At 42.1% G+C, this 23,393-nt stretch overlaps 1 protein-coding gene across 1 annotated transcript in view; it reads left to right on the top strand.

Moving 5' to 3' along the window:
- The first annotated feature begins 4,312 nt into the window (after positions 1–4,312).
- LOC141299478 (chondroitin sulfate synthase 3-like) overlaps positions 4,313–23,393 on the top strand; it is a 120,839-nt gene continuing 101,758 nt past the window's right edge. The window contains exons 1-2 of the mRNA XM_073829836.1: positions 4,313–5,454; positions 9,571–9,854. Of these exons, the coding sequence (XP_073685937.1) occupies positions 4,848–5,454; positions 9,571–9,854 (891 nt within the window). The 5' untranslated portion in view covers positions 4,313–4,847. The remainder of the gene's footprint in view (positions 5,455–9,570; positions 9,855–23,393) is intronic.

Below are 23,393 nucleotides of genomic sequence, written 5' to 3'. Positions count from 1 at the left end.
CTTTCGTGTCATAACTGCAAGATATAAACTCACTATTCTGACTTTCGTGTCATAATTGCAGGATATAAACTCACTATTCTGACTTTTTTGTCATAATTGCAGGATATAAACTCACTATTCTGACTTTTGTGTCATAATTGCAGGATATAAACTCACTATTCTGACTTTCGTGTCATAATTGCATGATATAAACTCACTTTTCTGACTTTTGTGTCATAATTGCAGGATATAAACTCACTATTCTGACTTTCGTGTCATAATTTCATGATATAAACTAACTATTCTGACTTTTTTGTCATAATTGCAGGATATAAACTCACTATTCTGACTTTCGTGTCAGAATTGCACGATATAAACTCACTATTCTGACTTTCGTGTCATAATTGCAAGATGTAAACTCACTATTCTGACTTTCGTGTCATAATTGCACGATATAAACTCACTATTCTGACTTTCGTGTCATAATTGCGTGATATAAACTCACTATTCTGACTTTCGTGTCATAATTGCATTATATAAACTCACTATTCTGACTTTCATGTCATAATTGCAGGATATAAACTCACTATTCTGACTTTCGTGTCATAATTGCGTGAGATAAACTCACTATTCTGACTTTTGTGTCATTGCAGGATATAAACTCACTATTTTGACTTTCGTGTCATAATTGCATGATATAAACTCACTATTCTGATTTTCTTGTCATAATTGCAAAATTATATAAACTCGCTATTCTGATTTTCTTGTCATAATTGCAAAATATAAAATTATTCTGACTTTCATGTCATAATTGCATGATATGAACTCAGTATTCTGACTTTCGTGTCATAATTGCATGATATGAACTCAGTATTCTGACTTTCGTGTCATAATTGCAGGATATAAACTCACTATTCTGACTTTCGTGTCATAATTGCATGATATGAATTCAGTATTCTGACTTTCGTGTCATAATTGTATGATATAAACTCACTATTCTGACTTTTGTGTCATCATTGCGTGAGATAAACACTATTCTGACTTTTGTGTCATAGTTGCAGGATATAAACTCACTATTCTGACTTTCGTGTCATAATTGCAGGATATAAACTCACTATTCTGACTTTTTTGTCATAATTGCATGATACAAACTCACTATTCTGACTTTTTTGTCATAATTGCATGATATAAACTCACTATTCTGAATTTTTTTCATAATTGCATGATATAAACTCACTATTCTGACTTTTTTGTCATAATTGCATGATATAAACTCACTATTCTGACTTTTTTGTCAAAATTGCATGATATAAACTAACTATTCTGACTTTATTGTCATATTTGCAAAATATAAACTTACTTTTCTGACTTTCGTGTCATAATTGCAAAATATAAACTTACTATTCTGACTTTCATGTCATAATTTCATGATATGAACTCACTATTCTGATTTTCTTGTCATAATTGCATGATATAAACGAACTATTCTGACTTTATTTTCATAATTGCATGATATAAACTCACTATTCTGAATTTATTGTCATAATGGCATGAAATAAACACACTATTCTGACTTTTTTGTCATAATTGCATGATATAAACTCACTATTCTGACTTTATTGTCTTAATTGCATGATATAAACTCACTATTCTGACTTTTGTGTCATAATTGCAAGATATAAACTCACTATTCTGACTTTTTTGTCATAATTGCATGATATAAACTCACTATTCTGACTTTTTTGTCAAAGTTTCTGACTCTTTTTGTCATAATTGCATGATATGAACCCACTATTCTGACTTCTGTGTCATAATTGCAGGATATAAACTCACTATTCTGATTTTCTTGTCATAATTGCATGATATAAACGAACTATTCTGACTTTATTGTCATAATTGCATGGTATAAACAAACTATTCTGACTTTATTTTCATAATTGCATGATATAAACTCACTATTCTGACTTTCGTGTCATAATTTCATGATATGAACTCAGTATTCTGACTTTCGTGTCATAATTGCATGATATAAACTCACTATTCTGACTTTTTTGTCATAATTGCAGGATATAAACTCACTATTCTGACTTTCGTGTCATAATTGCATGATATAAACTCACTATTCTGACTTTTTTGTCATAATTGCAGGATATAAACTCACTATTCTGATTTTCTTGTCATAATTGCAAAATATAAACTTATTATTCAGACTTTCATGTCATAATTGCATGATATAAACTCACTATTCTGACTTTCGTGTCATAATTGCAGGATATAAACTAACTATTCTGACTTTATTGTCATAATTGCATGGTATAAACAAACTATTCTGACTTTATTTTCATAATGGCATGATATAAACTCACTATTTTGAATTTTTGTCATAATTGCATGATATAAACTCACTATTCTGAATTTATTGTTGTAATGGCATGAAATAAAAGAACTATTCTGACTTTATTGTCATAATTGCATGATATAAACTCACTATTCTGACTTTCTTGTCATAATTGCATGATAGAACTCACTATTCTGACTTTTGTGTCATAATTGCATGATATAACTCACTTTTCTGACTTTCGTGTCATAATTGCATGATATAGACTCACTATTCTGACTTTCGTATCATAATTGCATGATATAAACTCACTATTCTGACTTTCTTGTCACTATGTATGATATAAACTCACTATTCTGACTTTTGTGTCATAATAGCATGATATAAGCTAACTGTTCTGACTTTCGTGTCGTAATTGCAAGATATAAACTCACTATTCTGACTTTCGTGTCATAATTGCATGATAGAACTCACTATTCTGACTTTCGTGTCATAATTGCATGATATAAACTCACTATTCTGACTTTCGTATCATAATTGCATGATATAAACTCACTATTCTGACTTTCGTGTCACAATTTCATGATATAAACTCACTATTCTGCCTTTATTGTCATAATTGCATGATATAAACTAACTATTCTGCCTTTTTTGTCATAATTGCATGATATAAACTCACTATTCTGACTTTTTTGTCATAATTGCATGCTATAAACTCACTACTCTGACTTTTTTGTCATAATTGCATGATATAAACTCACTATTCTGACTTTTTTTGTCATAATTGTATGATATAAACACACTATTCTGACTTTTTTGTCATAATTGCATGATATAAACTCACTATTCTGACTTTTCTGTCAAAATTGCATGATATAAACTAACTATTCTGACTTTATTGTCATAATTGCAAAAGATAAACTCACTATTCTGACTTTCATGTCATAATTGCAAAATATAAACTTACTATTCTGACTTTTGTGTCATAATTGCAAAATATAAACTTACTATTCTGAATTTCATGTCATAATTTCATGATATGAACTCACTATTCTGATATAATCATAATTGCATGATATAAACTCACTATTCTGACTTTTTTGTCATAATTGCATGATATAAACTCACTATTCTGACTTTTGTCATAATTGCATGATATAAACTCACTGTTCTGCCTTTTTTTTGTCATAATTGCATGATATAAACTCACTATTCTGACTTTTTTTGTCATAATTGCATGATATAAACTCACTATTCTGACTCTTTTTGTCATAATTGCATGATATGAACCCACTATTCTGACTTTATTGTCTTAATTGCATGATATAAACTCACTATTCTGACTTTTGTGTCATAATTGCAAGATATAAACTTACTATTCTGCCTTTTTTGTCATAATTGCAGGATATAAACTGATTATATTTTATATTTTATGATTATATTTGAGTGTTTTGTATTGTCAAAATGTCACAAGGGCTATATCTAAGTAACTTTAAGGTAAAGAGAGCATATTCAAAATGTTAATTTTTATACGGCCACCAGAAAATGTGTTTGTTTATTATTTGGCTTATTATAAACAAGACCAGTTTCCAAAAATTTGAAGGAAAAAGCATCTGTAATTTAGATTGAATACGTGATTGTCATTTATTGTTTTCTATGCACTGGGCGATTAAATGTGTTTACAAGGATAATCTGAAAAATCTGAAATCATCGAAAATGATCGAAATTAAAACAACACAAAGAACATTTTTTTAAATATTATTTTAATAATTATTATTAATAGTATAGCTTTTAGGAAAATGTGTATGTAGCCTTTTTAATCAAATAATCAGCGAAGTTCAGAGCAGTAGAATTCCTGCCTTTTTTGGGTTTCCCTTTAGACGTCAGTTTGAAAAGAGAAAGCGCAGCTGCTTCGCTCCGCCCAGTGACTGGGGCGAAGCAAAGACCGTTTGTCCCGTTACATCAGTGCGTCCAGAGGCTTTAAATCCAGACAAACTAGGCTGCTTGCAAGACAAGGGAAAAAAGTTCCGTTTCCTCACGTCAAACTATGAGGAAAATGGCGAATCTATAAAGACTAAAGCGACTGAATAATAATAAGGGTTATGTGAATGGAATGTATGTTTTTAGTGAGGTGAGGAACAGTGTCTTCGGTGGAGTACGGCACAACGCGAGCCTTCATTGCATGGAAATGGAAGCTTCAACTTTATAAACGTTTCAGTGTGACGCGTTTTCACTTAAGTAATGTGGATTGTATGCGCCCTTGGAGTATACCGAAACAGTTTTTTTCACCAAACAAGACAGAAGTGACCAGAGAGCTGCAGTATCAACATTTGGATGAGTTCTAACCGATAAATATTGTAATCGATACATTTGAAATATGTTTACTTCACGTATAACGGGACAACAATCTCCTTCGGGTCGCGCTACATGTACGCGAACGCACTTTGCAGATGTTAGATAATCACAGTCGTCAGTCAAATCTGTTTGAGGGGATTGTTATGTATATGTGATCTGCTGTACTGACTGTGCTATGGCCCTCAGGTCCAGAAGACCGTTGGTTAGCGTCATCATAGGGGTTTTTCTTGGCTTTACAGCTGCATCGTGGCTTTTTGTGCCTAGAGTTGTGGAGATGAGTGTGAAGAACAGAAGGTCTTCAGTGTGTACATACTACAGTAACGGCAGGGCTCAGGCCAAAGTTACAGACACCGCCCACAGTACTTCATCTACCATTGGCAGACACAAGCATCTGCAGCCACTCTTCTCCATCCAGGAAGACAGTGATGAAGGTGAAGAGGAGCGTTATAGGACAGGGAACAGTAGTGATGGAGTGTTCCCTGTATCTACAGCTAGCTTCTTGTATGTGGGAGTAATGACAGCTCAGAAGTATCTGGCCTCCAGGGCTGTGGCTGCCTACAGGACTTGGACTCCCAACATCCCTGGGCGGGTGGAGTTCTTCTCCAGTGAGGGCTCTGAAAAGGTGCCCCTGTCAATTCCAATGCCTGTCATCCCGCTGACAGGAGTGGATGATTCATACCCACCGCAGAAGAAATCTTTCATGATGCTGAAGTACATGCACGACCATTATTTGGATAAATATGAGTGGTTTATGAGGGCTGATGACGATGTCTACATTAGAGGTGAATAATTTAGCAATGGCAATCACAATTTTATTTATATAGCAACATTAATTAAAACCCAGGTTGTCCAGACTGCTTTACAACAAAAATAAGAAAAACACATTACTAAAGAAATTAAATTAGAGCATAGATTTTGTGCCTGATCAAACAAAATAGGTTTTTAAGATGGACTTAAAAACAGAGGAAGCAACTTTAGAGTCAAAAAGCTCAGTCACTTCTACTCGTACTTCGACCAAGGAATAACCGACAATTTCTGGTTGGATGATGCTTAATCAGTAAAACAGTGGTATGTTGGAGCCATACCATTTAAAGATTTGTAAACAGAAAGTAATATTTTAAAATCAACTTTGTGGTGCAATGCCAAACAGGGCAGGGATCTTAAAATAGATTTGGTACTGTTTTCAAGCACCAGTCAGGAGCTGCTTCATTTATAATAATCCAGCCTGAAAGAGATGAAGGCATGGATCACATTTTCAACATTTTTGAAGGACAGAAATTATCTTAAATTATTTATAAATAAAATTAAATAATTATCTTAAAACATACAAAGCTGGAAAAAACATGCTCTTACCACCAAATTTATCTGCTTATCAAATATCAGAAACGTATCAAAAACAACACCTAGATTTTTCACTCACATCTTCACACAAGACGACAGCCCGCCAATATTTATTTTGGGATTATTAATTCAATCTGAAGGTCCAAATACAATTATTCCCATTTTATTCTTAATGAAATTCAGTAAGTTTAGAAACAGCCAGGCCTTTACATATGACAAGCAGGCCATGACAGTGTCCAGACCATCTTAGTTTTGTATTAAGGACAGATAAACTTAGGTGTCATCAACATAACAATGGAAAGGCAGCCATTATTTCCCACCAAGTGGGAGCATGTATAAAGGAAAAAGTATGGGAGTCAAAAAACAAACAAAACAAATCATTACTTCAAATGTGCTCTTCAATGAATTCTAATATGAATATGAACACAAATACATTGGTCTGTGCATTTTGTCAAGTCACCGTATTAAAATGGTTTTAATCAAAGATATGAATAGTACTTCGAAAACATTTCATGCAAAAATTATAAATCAGTATCAGTAGCCAATTATTTTACATGAAGCAGGTGAGATAACCTTAATACTGAGGCTTAATACTGTCTATATTGTATATTGCACTTGCTGAAAAATAGTATGAGGTATAAGCAGTGCTTAATTTGTAAATGAATAATTGCCTGATCCAAAACAGCAGTTAAAAGGCACTGTGACTGTCACTAACAAGTTACTTTAGTTTTCCCGGAACATTTAGTGACGTCACTAGACGGTGATTCCACAACTACCTGTATAAGAACATTGTTTACAAGTTTCTGCATGAACCTAACTATAGTCTAGGGCACAGGTTTTAAAACCCTGGGTCAAAAATAGGTCGCATGATGATGAAGTTACATTAAAATAAAATTTGTTGTCATATAAATAAAATACATCATAGTCTATATATAAAATGTATAATGATGCAAAATATATCTGATTTAAATAATTAACAGATTTAAAACAGTTGTGAGGCACAGCGCACCGCAAACAAGTTCATGGAAAGGAAACTGAGAACCGAGATGACAGAACGCACACCCTGTTTGTTTGCTTTATTTTGCAAAAGCACAAATGTTCTGTTTTTATTGTGAGTGTGCAAGTTACAGTCTGTAGCCTATATAACTGGTCCACACTGCTGTTATGCCAAGCACATTTTTGCCGATGTATGAACATCTGTGAAATATAAAGCCTAGTATACATTATAAATAATAGTTTATCATTCAAATACATTGCGAATATGCAAACCTTTGAATTTGTGCCGAATTACAGAGTGAGCCCAATGCCTGGTACACAGCAAAATCCCCAGTGTTAATTTAACACTCTGAGTGTGGACACATATAAACACTGAAGCAGTGTTAAAGTTAACACTGAAGCAGTGTTGAAGTTAACGAGATAATTAGGTGATTAACAAAGTGATGATTGGTCATTATTGAAGACACCTGATGTTAATAAGCAGAATCACCAAAGAAGAAAACCTAAATTTTTTAAAAACCATTATAGTGGTCAATGTTTGCATTAGTTGGGCTCTTGACCCTTAAATCTTCAATATTAGGTCTTGTTTGGCTGCAATTATTGAGTTATAACAGCCAGACAAGCCAAGAGAAAAAGTCATCAGATGGCATTGACTGTGCTTGACATAATCATCATATAGTGACTTGAGTATCTGACATAGGAATTCCTTATGAAGAATCAGTGACCATCAAAAAGCGTGTTGTAGCCAATCCGAACTCATCCATGACTCCCATCATGCATTGCGGCATGAATAAATTATGAGAGTTCAGAGTTGATCTGTTTATCTGAATATGCCGTTTGTCACCATTGTTGAGATTCATGGGCTGGTTCTTGATGTCTATGTGTGCCTATGCGAAACACTTTTTTTTTTTTTTTAAATCTTTCCAAAATGCATAGGAAGTGCTGGATCTTCTGTGGATTGTCAAGGCTATTGCAATAAACAAAAAAATAAAAAAAAATAAACTATCTTAGAGAGTAGACGCTAGGTGATTCACGCCAAACAATGAATATGTTAAAACATAATCATCACCTGATGACATGAACTTATGTCTGGCTGTTACAGCAGCCAAAAAAAATCTAGTATTAAAGATTTCAGGGTCAAGAGCCCAACTAATGCAAACATTGACCACTATAATGGTTGCTTAAAAATTTTGGTTTTCTCCTTTGGTGATTCTGCTTATTAACATCAGGTGTCTTCAATAATGATCAATCATCACTTCGTTAATCACCTAATTATCTCGTTAACTTCAACACTGCTTCAGTGTTAACTTTAAAACTGCTTCAGTGTTTATATGTGTCCTCACTCAGAGTGTTAAATTAATGCCACGTTCCAGGCAACCCGTTACTCGTGTTTTTCCAACCTTCTACCCGTGAAAGTGTAACCGAACGGCAGTCAAACCCGTGACTTCCCACTCGTGAACTCGTACTAGGTCGATGTACTCCCAGTTCCGAGTTCTGACGTGACATAGCCCGCAAAACCACAATGTCAGCCCCTACAGGTGCGGTGTTTATGCAAGTGGTACACAGTGAAAAAATAGACTTTAGGACAATATAACATTGCAAACAAATAATAATAATGTAATAATAATAAATGTGCTCAGGCAGTTTGGGGTGACTTGCCTGGAACGCTACAAAGTCCTGATTTGAAGTCATAATTTACGAGCTCAAAAACCTGCCTGGAACGCAGCATAACACTGGGGATTTTGCTGTGTACTTTCAGTTTCACTTTGTTTTGGTTTCTTAACTTTATATTTTTTCATTCTTGTTCTGTTCTGAATACTTACATTTAAATGATTTGTTTCATTATAGACCTTTTTCCTGAGTAAACGATGAGCGCCGCCATTACGAATTCTAATGTCAGATTGAATGCTTTTCTGTTCCGGTCTCCATAGGAACCCATTCAAATAGCGTCCATCTGTTTTTAATGTAGCTAACGTCCGCTGCTTCGTGTCATCTACACACTCATTAAAGTGAGGCACTGACAAATGGTCATTGCGACATTGCCAAGTGATGGCGCTATGGAGCCATGTGCTTTTTAAAAACATTTTAATAGGTTTAACATTAGTTTATTAGCTCGGAATATACCCTAATTTGACTAGAAACAATGCAGACCGGAAATGCAAAGCATTCTTTCAGTTAAGAGTCGGACTTACTTCCGTGTTCAGGAAAAACGTCTATAGACCTAGTGTTTATAATGTTCATACATTTTAACATTTCACTTGATTTGGTATTATTTCTGGTCCTGGCAATACACTCTCTCTAAACATTTTGCTGCTCACTAAATGTGTTTTGCGAGCACTGCATGTTTGGAGACAGTGGTTAAGGACAAAGCACCAATCAAAGTGAGCGATTTTGAACTTAAGAAAGCTGATTGGTCAAAAATATGTTGAGGACCCATACATTACCTCAAAATATATCTACATAAACCAGCGCTTGCTCTGTCTCGTATTCATGCACTGTTACGATCTAATACACTTGGCAAAGATTTATTTAGTTTATCTTAATCTTATTGTTTCCTGTAGGTGAGAAGTTGGAATCATTTCTTCGCTCTCTTAACAGCAGTAAACCACTGTATCTGGGTCAGACTGGTCTTGGTACCACAGAGGAGCTAGGTAAACTGGCTCTGGAGCCTGGAGAGAACTTCTGCATGGGTGGTCCAGGGATGATCTTCAGCCGGGAAGTTCTACGCAGGATGGTGCCACACATCGGGTCCTGTCTTAGAGAGATGTACACTACTCATGAAGACGTGGAGATAGGACGCTGCGTCAGGCGTTTTGGAGGGACCCAGTGCGTCTGGTCATACGAGGTAATGGCTGTTAACGTCCTCCTCTGGTATTGGGTTGAATTGTGATTTTAAGTGCTTACTCTTAGAGTATGTAGTGTTCAAGCTTTTCCTAACCTCTTATTATATTTGGTGTTTTGCTTCAAATGAAAATAATATTATCACATTATATTTCTTGCACCATTAAATTATAGGCATAAATATGTGCTGGTCAGGTTCATATTTGTTATTACATGCACCATTGTAATGTGGCTTCTGAATCAGTTGTCAGATTCTATTCTTCTATCTGTCGTTTCATCCAACACTCGTGTTGTACTGTGTTGATGGTATAGTTGTGCCTTTCTTTAATATTGGTGGTTTGCTATAGACTTTTAAATATGCTATATGTCATTTCTTTTGACTGTACTAAAGCCTAAAATAAGTTTGTAGATATTTAGGAAACATGCTAAGTTTACATACTTGTTTCTCAATGCTAAAGCTACCATTCTGCTTTGATGTGCATTTTGTGTTGGAATGTCAGTAATGCCCATCGCCAATTTACCCAATAGTATTTTGAAACCCCGGGTTGCCAGTTGGTGGAAAACTGGTTGGTCACTGTGACGTATAGCATCAAAGTACCACAAGAGTACTTTTTTAGAGCAGTAGGCTGGCTCAGGTTCTCCAGAGCAACTGCAGGAGTTCTGATGATGACACAGCTGTTTCACAAATCACGATTGGCCAATTTCACCACAAGACAAAGATGATGCGTGTTTCTGCTTTATTTTTTCACCTTCAGTTCCAGTAATGCTCACAAATCTCTGTTTTTATAACAGTAATTGCAATGTTTTAGTCACGTTGATTAAAAAACACTGATAAAAGTATATATATATATATATATATATATATATATATATATATATATATATATATATATATATATATATATGTGTGTGTGTGTGTGTACAGTGAGGCCTTCCTATTGCCTAACATGCCTATTGTGACAGATTTGTAATCTGCATTCGCATTTTTTGTTGCTGTTGTTGTTAAAATCATCAAATTTGAACTTCTTTACATATATTTACACTTGTGTCACATGAACATTAATTTTTAATGTTTTTAATGATAAAAATATGTTATTCAAAAATTTGTTCCACTATATTTCTGTTTCCAGTGTTGGGGAAAGTTATTTTACAATATTGTGTTACTCCTTAAAAAAATAACTAATTACGTTTTTTTTTTATGGAAAGTAATGCATTACATTACTTTTGTGTTACTTCTTAAATCTGGACAGGGCTTGCTTGTTTGTTTTTAATATAAAAAGTTATATTTTTTTGCAAATGTAAAAGCCTTTTCACACCAAAAGCCCCAGGCTTATAGAGAAAAGTAAATTCACGTCTGTACAGTAGACCACAGAAGAAAAAATGTCAACTGTTCTTGCATTACTTGTAATGCATTGCCCCCAACACTGTCTGTTTCTGTAGCTTTTATATTTTTATTTGTAATAATTTAGAAGAATTTGTAAATAAAGCTCAAAGTGTCTTTTCAAAAGATGCTACAATTATGCACATACTACAAAGCGAAAGGAAAAGATTTGAGCTGAGGTATGTCATGATTTGGGCTCAAAACAGTGGTGCAATTTGCTGTCGATGGATAATTCTAACTATAGCTAGCAGATTAGCAATAGGCTTAGAACAAATTGACAAAACTAGATCTCTTAAGAAAAGCTGAGAAAATAGATAGCATCCACTCTGTCAAGAGATTGAGGTGTTATCTTCAGGCTGTAGGTTTTTGCTACTATCTGGAGCGACTGCCAATAGGAGAGAAGTCAGTCAAGTACAGAACAACACAAAAAATCAGAGGGAGAGAGAAAAAATAATACCTGGGAGAGGGAGAGAAATAGTTGTAGGAGGTAGAGGAGAAGTTGAAAAGGGGAGAAGAAGAGGTTGGGGAGAGAAGAATGTGTGCTAGACTGCATTTGTATGTTTCTTTTTTTCCCACTTACTCATGTGGAACCTACAAAAGCTTATTTCTGCTATGGAATATACAGGGTAAAGGGTAATTGTGTCTTTTTTATTTTACAGTGCTGATAAACTTGCAAGATTTAAACTAGCAATTCCAAGAAAAGAAGTCAGAACTGTGAGATAAAAAGTCACAATTACTGTATTTTCTTTTCTTTTTTTGTATGTGATAGAAACAAGCTTGCAAAGACCATGTTTGCTGGAATTTTTGTTTGGTAGCTGGCATCAGCTACCATGGGGGCACCATCCACAACCAAGCCCCACCCACTGGAGAGCAATTTTAATCAAGGTACCAACTAAATTTCTGCGTAGGGGACTTAATCTTTTTCTATTGTGCATTCTATAAAGTAATGACTCATTCAGTTTTAGATAGCCAATAAAGAATATGTTTAACACTTAAAAATGCAAAATGGGTTTTAGTTAGAGGTTAAATTACAAAAAAACAGTGGAGTATATTGTCTGTTAAATGCAGGTAGAACTGAAACATGACAGTTACAGTTTTTCTTGATTGCTTTGATGCAGCCATCAACTCGAACTCCACATTTTCAAAACAGTTAACACACAGGCCTAAACAGTGGCACCCATGGTCAAAATGGCACATTTTGTTTGCAAAAGGCTCTAACTGCGCCAAAACATTTAAAACATGCAACAAAAGCAAATTTTACCTTCAAACAACACAACTTGCAAACAAGTATATGAGCTTTTTCAGTCAATCATTACAAAATGGACAACAAAATACAGAACTTAGTGTGAATTAGTGCTCCATTGCTTGTCATTGTAGCCTGTTGCCAGTGCCATTTGTTGTCTTTCTATATAGGCTGTGTCAAATTTGCCTTTTCGCAAAGAATTGGATCCAGAATAATGAATGCTTTGATGCATTTTTTCTTGATTCCATGACATTCATTTTTTTCAAACCGTGTCTGAAAACGTCTCAGGTTACGTATGTAACCATAGTTCCCTGAGAACAGGGAACGAGACGCTGCGTCCTGATAGGACACTTTGAGAACTGCCTTCAGCATGACCGGTTCTGAAGCATGCAATAGAACAACGACAATGAACTTGACATTGGCCGGCGGCAGCATATGACGTCATTTATAAGGCGACTACCAGTATAAAACGGGCGCCTGTGAATACATCATCCATCTTTTTTGTCTGACGGAGACATAAGCAGGAGGCCCGAAGCATGGCTACGAGACACAGCGTCTCGTTCCCTGTTCTCAGGGAACTATGGTTACATACGTAACCTGAGACGTTCCCTTTCGAAAGGGAACTCTACGCTGCATCCTGATAGGACACTTTGGGAACGATATACCCACGCCGCCATGCTGAGGGATGAGTGATCAAATGACTGATTGAGTAGTGTGACGGGGAAGAATCACTCGACAAGGCAGGCTGGTGAAAACAAGGCCCCGGAGGGTGGATTTATTTACAATAAAAATAAAGGTGATGAAATGGTGAGCCGGTGTGTGGTGCTTGGGGTGGCTGGTGCTTGAGGTGCTCCGTGTTCAGTCCAAGTGAAAGTGGGTGTCCAAATCGTGCTCCAAATAAAGTGGGCTGGTCACTCGCTGCTTTCTGGGGGAAGAACAAGAGATAAGGGTTAGACCAGCGTTGCATTCGGCTCGAGACCAGAGTCTGTCTGTCTGTTTCAGCCTGAGCTGCTTAAGAGGGCTGTGGCTGATGAGGTGCAGCTGTGAGCTGTGGTGAGTACGTGCAGGTGAGCATGGTTTGTTGCCAGGGCGACGCTGATTCCTCCGCAGAAGGGTGGAGAATGACCCCTGACAGACCTGCATAAGCTGTCCAGATCCGTGAGAGGCCATCGGCGTTCACCGTGGCGCTGGTGTCCTTGGCGCGGGCCATCCACTGGAGGGGTGTGTGGTCAGTAACCAGGGTGAACTTGCGGCCTAGGAGATAGTACCTGAGCTCCAGGACTGCCCACTTGATGGCCAGGGCTTCCTTCTCCACGGCGGCATATTTCCTCTCGGCCGGGGACAGCTTCCTGCTGATGTAAATGATCGGATGCTCCTCACCCTCTTGGATTTGGGATAGGACGGCTCCCAGTCCTGTATCGGAGGCATCCGTCTGCAGCAGGAAGGGGCAGCTAAATTCGGGGGCGCGGAGTACCGGCGAGGATGTGAGCTCCGTCTTGATCTGGGTAAAGGCCTCCTCCGCAGATGGGGTCCAACACACCTTCTCCGGCTGCCCCTTCCTGGTCAGGTCTGTCAGGGGGGCGGCTAAAGAGGAGAAGTTGGGGATAAAACATCGGTAATACCCCGGCAACCCCAAAAAGGCTCGTACCTGGGTCTTCGTCTGGGGTCTCGGAGCAGAGTGGACGGCCTGAACCTTCTTTTCCTGTGGCCATATGAGACCACGGCCGACTTGGAAGCCCAGGTACTTGGACTCTGAGAGGGCTAGGTGGCACTTGTGGGGGTTGGCGGTGAGTCCAGCCCGCCGGAGCTCCGAGAGCACCCTCCGCAGACGATCCAGATGTTCCTCCCATGCCTCGGAATGAACCACCACGTCGTCCAGGTAGGCGGCCGCGTATGCCTGGTGGGGCCGCAGGATGATGTCCATCATACGCTGGAACGTCGCGGGGGCCCCGTGCAAGCCGAAGGGAAGGGTCCGGTACTGCCAGTGGCCACTGGGGGTAGAGAAGGGAGTTTTCGGTTTAGCTGACTTGTTTAGAGGTACCTGCCAATAGCCCTTGGTCAGGTCTAAGGTGCTGATGTACCGGGCCCTTCCCAGACGGTCCAGTAGCTCGTCGACCCGAGGCATGGGGTACCCGTCGAACTCGGAGACTTCGTTCAGGCGGCGGAAGTCATTGCAAAAGCGGAGGGTGCCATCCGGCTTTGGGACCATTACGATGGGGCTGGACCACGGACTCCGGGATGGTTCTATTACCCCCAACTTCAGCATTTGTTAGATCTCTTCCTCCAATAGCCTGCCGACGAGCTTCTGGGACTCGGTAGGGCCGTTGCCTGACGATAACTCCTGGGGGCATTTTGATGTCGTGGTGCACCATGTTGGTATGCCCGGGCTGGGAAGAGAACACATCCTGGAACTGACTGACCAGGTGCTGCAGCTCCACCTTCTGGGCAGCCGAGAGATGGGGGTTGATGTCAACAACCACGGGATCGGTGAGACTCAAGGCAGCCACTTGGTCCCGGGTCCCTACCCACTTCTTCAGGAGGTTGATGTGATATAGTTGCTCCGCCTGCCGTCGACCAGGCTGCCTCAGCCGGTAGGTGACTGGCCCAATCTTCTCCATGACCGTGTAGGGCCCTTGCCAGCAAGCCAGGAACTTGCAGGCGGAGCTGGGGACCAGAACCATGACGCGGTCTCCAGGCTGGAATTCCCGTGGTTGGGCTGCCCGGTTGTAGTGGTGTTGCTGCGCTTGCTGAGCCTTGCTCAGGTGCTCCCGGACCAACGGCATCACTCGGTCGATCCGTTCCCTCATCTGTCGGACATGCTCGACGATGGTACGATGAGGGGCAGGCTGCTGCTCCCAAGCTTCCTTGGCGACGTCCAGGAGGCCACGTGGTTGCCGGCCGAAAAGGAGCTCAAAAGGGGTGAAGCCAGTTGAGGCCTGGGGGACTTTGCGGATCCCAAAGAGCACGTATGGTAGCATGAGATCCCAATCCCGCCTATCTTCTGCTGCAACACGTCTCAACATCTGCTTGAGGGTCTGGTTGAATCTCTCCACGAGCCCGTCTGTTTGCGGATGGTAGACTGTGGTCCTCAACTGCTTCACCCGCAGCAGCCTGCAGAGATCCGCCATCAGCCGGGACATGAATGGAGTTCCCTCGTCAGTCAGTATCTCCAAGGGGAGGCCGAACTCGGCTGGCCAGCAGAAACAGCTCCTGGGCGATGGACTTGGCGGTAGCTTTCCTCAGGGGGACTGCTTCTGGGTACCAGGTGGCGTAGTCGACGATGACCAGGATGTGTTCATGGCCGCGGGCAGACTTTGGCAACAGCCCCACTATGTCCATTCCAATCCGCTCGAAGGGCACCTCGATAATAGGCAGCGGAATGAGCGGGCTGGGGGGAGGGGTCCTGGGCGACGTGGCCTGGCAGGTCGGGCAGGCTTGGCAAAACCGCTTAACTTCAGCCTCCAGGCCCGGCCAATGAAAACGGTCGCGAATGCGTTGCGTGGTGTTGGCTGCCCCGAGGGGACCTGCCATTGGATGGGAATGCGCCAGCTCCAGGATGCTTTCGGTCTTGCTCCGTGGTACCACCAACAATTTCTTCTCCTCCCCCCTCCGCTGAGCGACACAGTACAGCAGGCCATTCTCAACGACAAAATGCGGGAGAGGATTGGGAGGATTGGGGCCGTGGGAGGACGTCTTTCCCATCAATGACTCGCACATGAGCCCAACAGTGCTTGAGTCGGTCATCCTCCTGTTGTTCCTTGGCAAAAGAGCCCCCTCCAGCAGCCTGTTGATACACATCATAGAACAGATTAGTATTTTGGGAGGGGGACTCACCATCTCTCCCGCTGTCGGAGGTGAGCAGGACTGGGCGGCGACAGGGTCCACGAGGTCGCCTCCGTCTTCGACGGTTCCCCTTGGGGCTGACAGGCTGAGTAGCGGCGGTGAGCAGTCGATTGAAGCCGGGCCAATCGCAGTACGGCCACCGGCAGGTCCTTCACTAGGCCAGCCTCCACCGGCCAGGTGCCTTGGGGAGTCGAGATGGTGACTTTACGGCCCGGTACTTGGCGAGTGTCTCCATGCACGCAAGTAATTGGCAGGTAAGTTTTCTGGCCGCTTCGAGGTTCACAGAGCCGCGACTGGATAAGGGTGACCGCACTGCCTGAGTCCAGTAGGGCCCGGAAACGTTTCCCCTCCACCGTCACATCTGCTTTGGGGGCTCCCGATGGTATGTGCTGGTGGACGATGCAGCCTGCCAGCCACGCTCGCGGGGGTGACAGTGGTTCAGCGCTGGGAATGGGCTGGTCCCGCGGTGGGGGAACCGTCGAACTGCTGCCTGGTCGCGGGGTGCCTTCGAGCGGGCGTCGCTCCTGGACCACCCTCCGGGGGAACGGCAACACTCGGTCCCCGGTCTCGCGGTGATGGACAGCATCCGCCAGCTCGATCGCCTCTACGAGTTCCAGGGTGTTGGTGGGGTTTCTCATCCCGACAGCTTGCCGATGGGCACGGGGTAGAGCGCGGAGGAGGTGATCGACCACCACTCGTTCCGCTACCTGGGCTGCGGTGGGATTCCCTTCCAGAAGCCAGTGCTGGGCGATGCGGCTGAGCTCAGTGGCTTGGGCACGGGCTGGCACCCGGGGCTTGAATTCCCACTCATGAAACTGCTGGGTGGCGCAGATGGGTGAAAGGCCGAGTCTCGCCAGGATTTCCCGTTTAACTTCGATGTAGTTTTCAGCAATTTCCAGGGGAAGCGAGAAATAAGCCCGTTGGGCTTCACCAGTGAGGAGGGGTGCCAGCGCGCGTGCCCACTCGTCCTCAGGCCAGCCTTCCCGGTGAGCGGTGTTTTCGAAGACCTGCAGGAAGGCTTCCACATCGTCGTCGGCAGTCATTTTTGGCAACAAGCGGGTTGCCTGGGCGCAAGGATCAGGTAGCGGAACACTCTGGGCGGCGGAGGCACGGATGGCGGTGAGTTCTTCCTCCGTCCTGCCCTGGCAAGTGGCGAGATGTTCTAGATGCGAGATGTACTATTTGCTTAGCTAGCTCACCAACCCAAGCACGGAACTCTCAAGAGTGGAGGTCTCAACATAAAAGACTCTCTAAGCGAGAGGAGACCTAGCTACACTCAACGCTACAGAAAGTAATGAAGCTTAAGAATAAGCTTTCATACTAAGCAGACTCTAAATGAGAGGAAGCCTGGCAACACTCAGTGCTTGCAGGGAAAAGACTCTAAGAGTGGAGGTCATATGACCTAACTACACTCAAACACTGGAAGCAGTAAGCAAGGCTTAAGAACAGCCTCTGCAAAGGAACTACCTGAGTAGAGTTTCTGGAGAGTGGAGGCTTCAGCAGGAAGACTCTCTAGTATGAGAGGAAGCCTACCAACACTCAAACCTACGAACAGTGCTACCTGGAGTAGAGTTGGGAAAACCAAGTTTAAGACACACCCGAGGATGGGAATGAAGGGACTGTGTACCCCATACCATACAGGTTTCTAGAAAAGAACACAACCCTTGGAGGGAGCTTTACCACTTGTGTGGATTTCAGGAAGTGCTCAAAGACTCACTTGTGCACTAACCACTCATGTGGGTTTTAGGAAGTGCTCAAAGACTTGCTTGCGCACTTACCACGATTGTGGATTTGAGGAGGTGCCCAGAGCACGGCATGGGACTCACCATGTTACTAACTTTTGCGGTAGCAAAACCTCTGTACTGGAAGCGGAGCTTCTGGAGAGCGGAGGCTTCAGCAGAAAGACTCTCAGAATGAGAGGAAGCCTAACGACGCTTGGTCCAAAAGAAAGCACTTTAGGAGTGGAGGTCTCAGCATGATGACCCTCTAAGTGAGGGGAGACCTGGCTACACTCAGCGCTTGAAAGTAACAAGATTCACAGAAGAGCTTACATGCTGAAAGCAGAGCTCTGTAGAGTGGAGGCTTCAAGAATGAATCTCTAAAGAGAGAAAGCTTGACAACACTCAGTCCTGGTGAGTGGGATTAACACTCCACCAAGAATAGTAAGCGAGGCTCAAAGGGGCCTACCAGCTTTTATAACTGTGAGAATGGGCCTAGTAAGTGAGCTCTTTAAGAGTGAATGTCTCAGTACAATGACTCTCTAAACGAGAGGAGACCTGATAACACCATGCTACCTCACTGGAGTTGGAAAACTGGGGTTTTAGAACCAACTCAAGGATGGGAACAAAGGGACAGCGTAACCATACCGTACAGGTTTATAAAAAAGAACCCAACACTTGGGGGGAACTTTACCACTTATGTGGGTTTTAGGAAGTGCTCAAAGACTCGCTTGTGCACTTACCACTCATGTGGGTTTAAAGAAGTGCTCAAAGACTTGCTTGTGCACGTACCACTACTGTGGGTTTAAAGAGGTGCCCAGAGCTGAGCGTGGGACATCACCATATTTATGATGGTAGCAGTTTGTTCACAAGAGGCCTATAGTTTCTGGAGAGCGGGGGCTTCAGCAGAACAACTCTAAAACGAGAGGAAGCCTAGCGACGCTCGATCCTAGGGGGGGAAACTCTCAGGAGGTACAAGACTCACAGAAGAGTCTACATAGTAGAAGCAGAACTCTGTAGAGTGGAGGCTTCATAGAATGAATCTCTAAAGAGAGAAATCCTAACGATACCCAGCCTTGGCAGAGGGGCTCTAGCACAATGCCAAGAATAGTTAGCGAGGCTCAAAGGAGCCTTCCAGCTATCATAACTGTGAGAATGGGTCTAGTAAGTGAGCTCTTAGAGTGAAGGTCTTCAACAGCACACTCACTAAAGAGAGGGGAGACCTAACTACACTCAGCCCCAGGGTAGACTCAAATAAAGCCTGCATACTAAGGGTACCATCTGGACAGAGCTTTAGTGTATACACAGAGCTCTTAGCAGACTCTGATGAGTGGAGGTTCTCTAACCAAGGAAAGACCTGACTAGAGGATAACTCTCAGAGTGAGAGGAAGCCTGGCAATGCTTAACCCCTTTTTGGGAGTTATTAAGAATGGAAGTCTCAGGCACTATCTCTAGAACGAGGGGAGACCAACTACACTCAACGCTAGGGACAGTAAGGGCCCAGTATAGGGCCTAACTAAAGTCTAACTTAGGCGGAGCTGGTAGACAAACAATACAACATATACACATATATTCTTACACATATATTTAATTTTTTCAGTTCATGTACCGGGCCATCAGACTAAATTTATCAATCTCATCATCGGCCCAGCCACAGAGTCTTACGAGGGGTCAAGGAGGCAGGCAGCCTAACGATGGTGAGGGATGAAGGGAGAGGAGACCCTAGGTACCCGCTCCAGGCCTGCCGCTACGCCTGCGCTGAATCGTTTCCCTTAGATCCTCTCTCCTATGTCGTGCATCACGTCTCCTCTGAGACCGACTCCTCCCAGGAGGGGGGCCTCGAGTGGCCACACTAGCCGTCTGGCCCTGCCTCTGGTCCGTAAACCGAGACGGGCCAGGCTTTCCCCTGCGTTCGGATGGGGGCGTAGGCCGGCGAGGTATGAATGACCTAAAGGCCGCTGAGCGCGCCTTCGTCCCCCTGAATTTATCGACCACTGCCTCGACGGACGCGCCGAACAATTCGGAAGGCGAAACCGGCGCATTGAGGAGAAAGCGCTTCTCTTTTTCCCCGATGTCAGTCAGGCTCACCCACAGATGCCTCTCTGTGGCCACCAAAGCCGCCATAGACCTACCAACGGCGGTCGCTGTCTGCTTGGTGGCCCTCAGAGACAAGTCCGTGTTGCGGCGCAGCTCAGCCACCTCCTCAGGGGAAAGCCCCAGACCCCGGTCTAGATCTTTTAGTAGATCAGCCTGGTATACCTGCAGCATTGCCACCTTGTGCAGAGCAACACCAGCCTGACCCACTACTGCGTATGCCCTGCCATTCAACCGAGATGTTTCTCTCAGAGGCTTGGATGGCAGGGCCGGAGCCTTCAGCATCGATGTCAGATAGTTGAGAGATAGTTCGCTTACGTCTCTTCAATGGGGGGCATCGACGCATATCCGTGCCCACGCACTCCCTCGACATCAGCATAATTAGTATGCTGATATGTGTGAATGCGGGCCGAATATGGTTTATCCCATGCCTTCTGGATCTCATTATGCAGATCAGGAAGGAATGGGAGGCTCATGGGAGCTGGTCTGTTATGGCCAGGAAGAAACTGCTCATCTAATCTGCCATGAGCAGCCTCTTCCCGTGCCCGCTTCCATTGAAGGTCCAGGCGGACAGCCGCACAGTCCATAACGGACATCAGCTCATCATACGCGGGGCAGGCAGGCTGTACGAACTCAGAAGACTCATCTTTGTCCATATCAACCACTTCCTGCTCTCCCTGGCTTGAAGCCAAAAGAGCACTCGCTGCTGGATCAGAGGATGCCAGAGACAAAGCATCCTCCGCCAGCGGCTCGCTCTCGTCTGTGGCTGGCGAGCGTGACAGATTAACACCTCTCTCAAACTCGTCAGCCAGCTCCACCTGGTGATCCCCACAATCTCAGTCCTGAGCCGCGTGGGGCAGATGAATGTCCCAATTCCCTCGAGAAAAGGGACAAACGAGAGCGGAGTTTCTTCAGGGAGAAACTCTCACAGTGAACGCACTCTTTTCCCTCAAGAACAGAGCGCGCGTGCTCTTCACCCAAACACATCACACAAAGGTTTTGTGCATCATCAGGTGTCAGATTTCTCTGACACAGATCTGCACACTTCCTGAAATGTTTTACTCTAGGCATCATAATTTTCTACTTACGCTTAGAACAAAGACTCTGAAGACAAAAAGATGGATGATGTATTCACATGTACCCGTTTTATACTGGTAGTCGCCTTATTAACCCCCTGTGGTCGACAAACGCGTATACGCGTTTGGTGGCAGTTTCCCAAAAGGAACTTCAATTACTCTGTCATTTCTGATTGTACAGATAAAAGCAGTACATCAATCAAATCTGTAAATGGTCTACTTTTATTTGTATATACTCACAAAACAAAAAAATATTGTAATTTTGAAAAATAAAGAAAACAAAAAGGGTGTGCTGTCTGCCGCGTTGATCTCCGTGATCTTCATTCAGAAACGTGTCATTAAAATAGACTATAACTCAGCCAATACACAACACAGAGACATGAGCAATATGTCTAGAGAAAGCTTGATATGTATGCTTTTAAACGAAGTAAGTTTTATCGAAAACAAATATTCTGTGATAAAGTAATCCATATAAAACCAACACGATGTCCGGCCTCTCTTGTCTGCTTCATTATTTTATAATTAGATCACACCCACGAGCTATTCGCTTTTCATATTAAAATCGTCCATGTGAGGGCGCCGCGCCAAAAGTATACGCCCACATCACGGTAAACAAAAGAGGAAAGACTTTCTTTCAAGTTCGTCCGGGCTACGTAGTCCTTTCTGGAAGAGGACTGGCTGTCAGGAATAAAACTTACTTCAGAAGATAAACATTATGTGAGACATGGCGCGATCCAGCAGAGGAGATATTTACATGAGTAAGTTTTTTTTCTTTTATTAGCCTACTTGTTAGTTGTCACTGTGACAGAATAACACACATTTTACCAGTTAAGACTTTTTGCCAACTATAATTCCTGACTATAGCAAGTGAAACATTATAAAGTATGTTTCATTTCACTGCATCTAAATGTCTCACGATGCCAGGATGTTTTAATAGTATATACAATAAAGAATGATGCAATATAAAGGTAATAGTGTTAACATTTAAGCTTAGTTATAATATGGCCTAGTTTCTTTGTATTGTATAATACACACAAAGCATGCTTATGTTTATGACTATAAGATCATAACTGTACCAACTTCAGATGTTAAAGAAGTTTACAAGTGAATCTCAAGTTATTTTGCGTGATAAATAAATCTATTCAAAATAAGCTACAAACATATTTTGTCCTTACATTCCTCCTTCATCTGACTGAATAACTAATTATGCGGCTTATTATGCAGGTCTGTGTCTTCTCAGGTGTAAATCACAGCATTATTCATGATGATTCACGCCTCCTCGCATACAGCCATTCTAAACAAAAAGTGTCTTAAAAAATTTAAACCTATATACTGTTTTGTGTAAACAAGTGAACTAGATGATTTTCACATCATTTGGTAGAAAAAACTCTAGCCTACCACATCCAATTCTCAAAAGTCTTGTGAACAAATATTCTGAATGTTTCATGACCTTATTTCAGTGACTTCAAAAAATTAGTTTTTTCACTAAGCACGCATAAATGTTGTTTTCTCAAAAACACAAATGTCTACATTAATGTTGCTTACATATTATTGTAGCCCAATATGTGCTGATTACAATGTAATCAGATTTAGACCATTCATATGTTTTTAAGATACTGAAAAAAGCACAAATGTCAGGGCATGTCAAAATTCTCCAGGGCCCCAAAACACCCTCAGACCCCAGATGACGTCATACGCTGCCGCCGGCCAATGTCAAGTTCATTGTCGTTGTTCTATTGCATGCTTCAGAACCGGTCACGCTGAAGGCAGTTCCCAAAGTGTCCAGGACGCAGCGTAGAGTTCCCTTTCAGAAGGGAACTGAAATACTGTAAATATTATCCTCCTCTTCCTCTTACCCCTCTACCTCTTACTCTCACTCTCTGCCTTAGACCTCCTCCATCCATGCTGGCAAAAAACAACACAGACGTGGCACCTTTTTTTATAAGGCCTGCCCTGCAGACTGATTGCTAATTGAAGATTTGTGTGAAGGAGTGTCAAACGGGTGCTTCAGTGATTTCATACCGATCTAGGTAGTTTCTAATAGTTAGGAATAGATGGTTTCTGTTTGGTTACCATTGCTAAAACAACGGAGTTTGAACTGCTTGAATGACATCCATGTTAACTGTTTTGCAAAAGGGTGGGGAAAATGCGTCAATCCAGTGAGAAAGGGTTAACACATTTGCAAGAC

This window comes from Garra rufa, chromosome 23, assembly GCF_049309525.1.
Source record: "Garra rufa chromosome 23, GarRuf1.0, whole genome shotgun sequence".
NCBI lineage: Eukaryota > Metazoa > Chordata > Actinopteri > Cypriniformes > Cyprinidae > Garra > Garra rufa.
The sequence above is the reverse complement of the archived record's forward strand: the minus strand, read 5'-3'. Positions and strand labels throughout refer to the sequence as shown.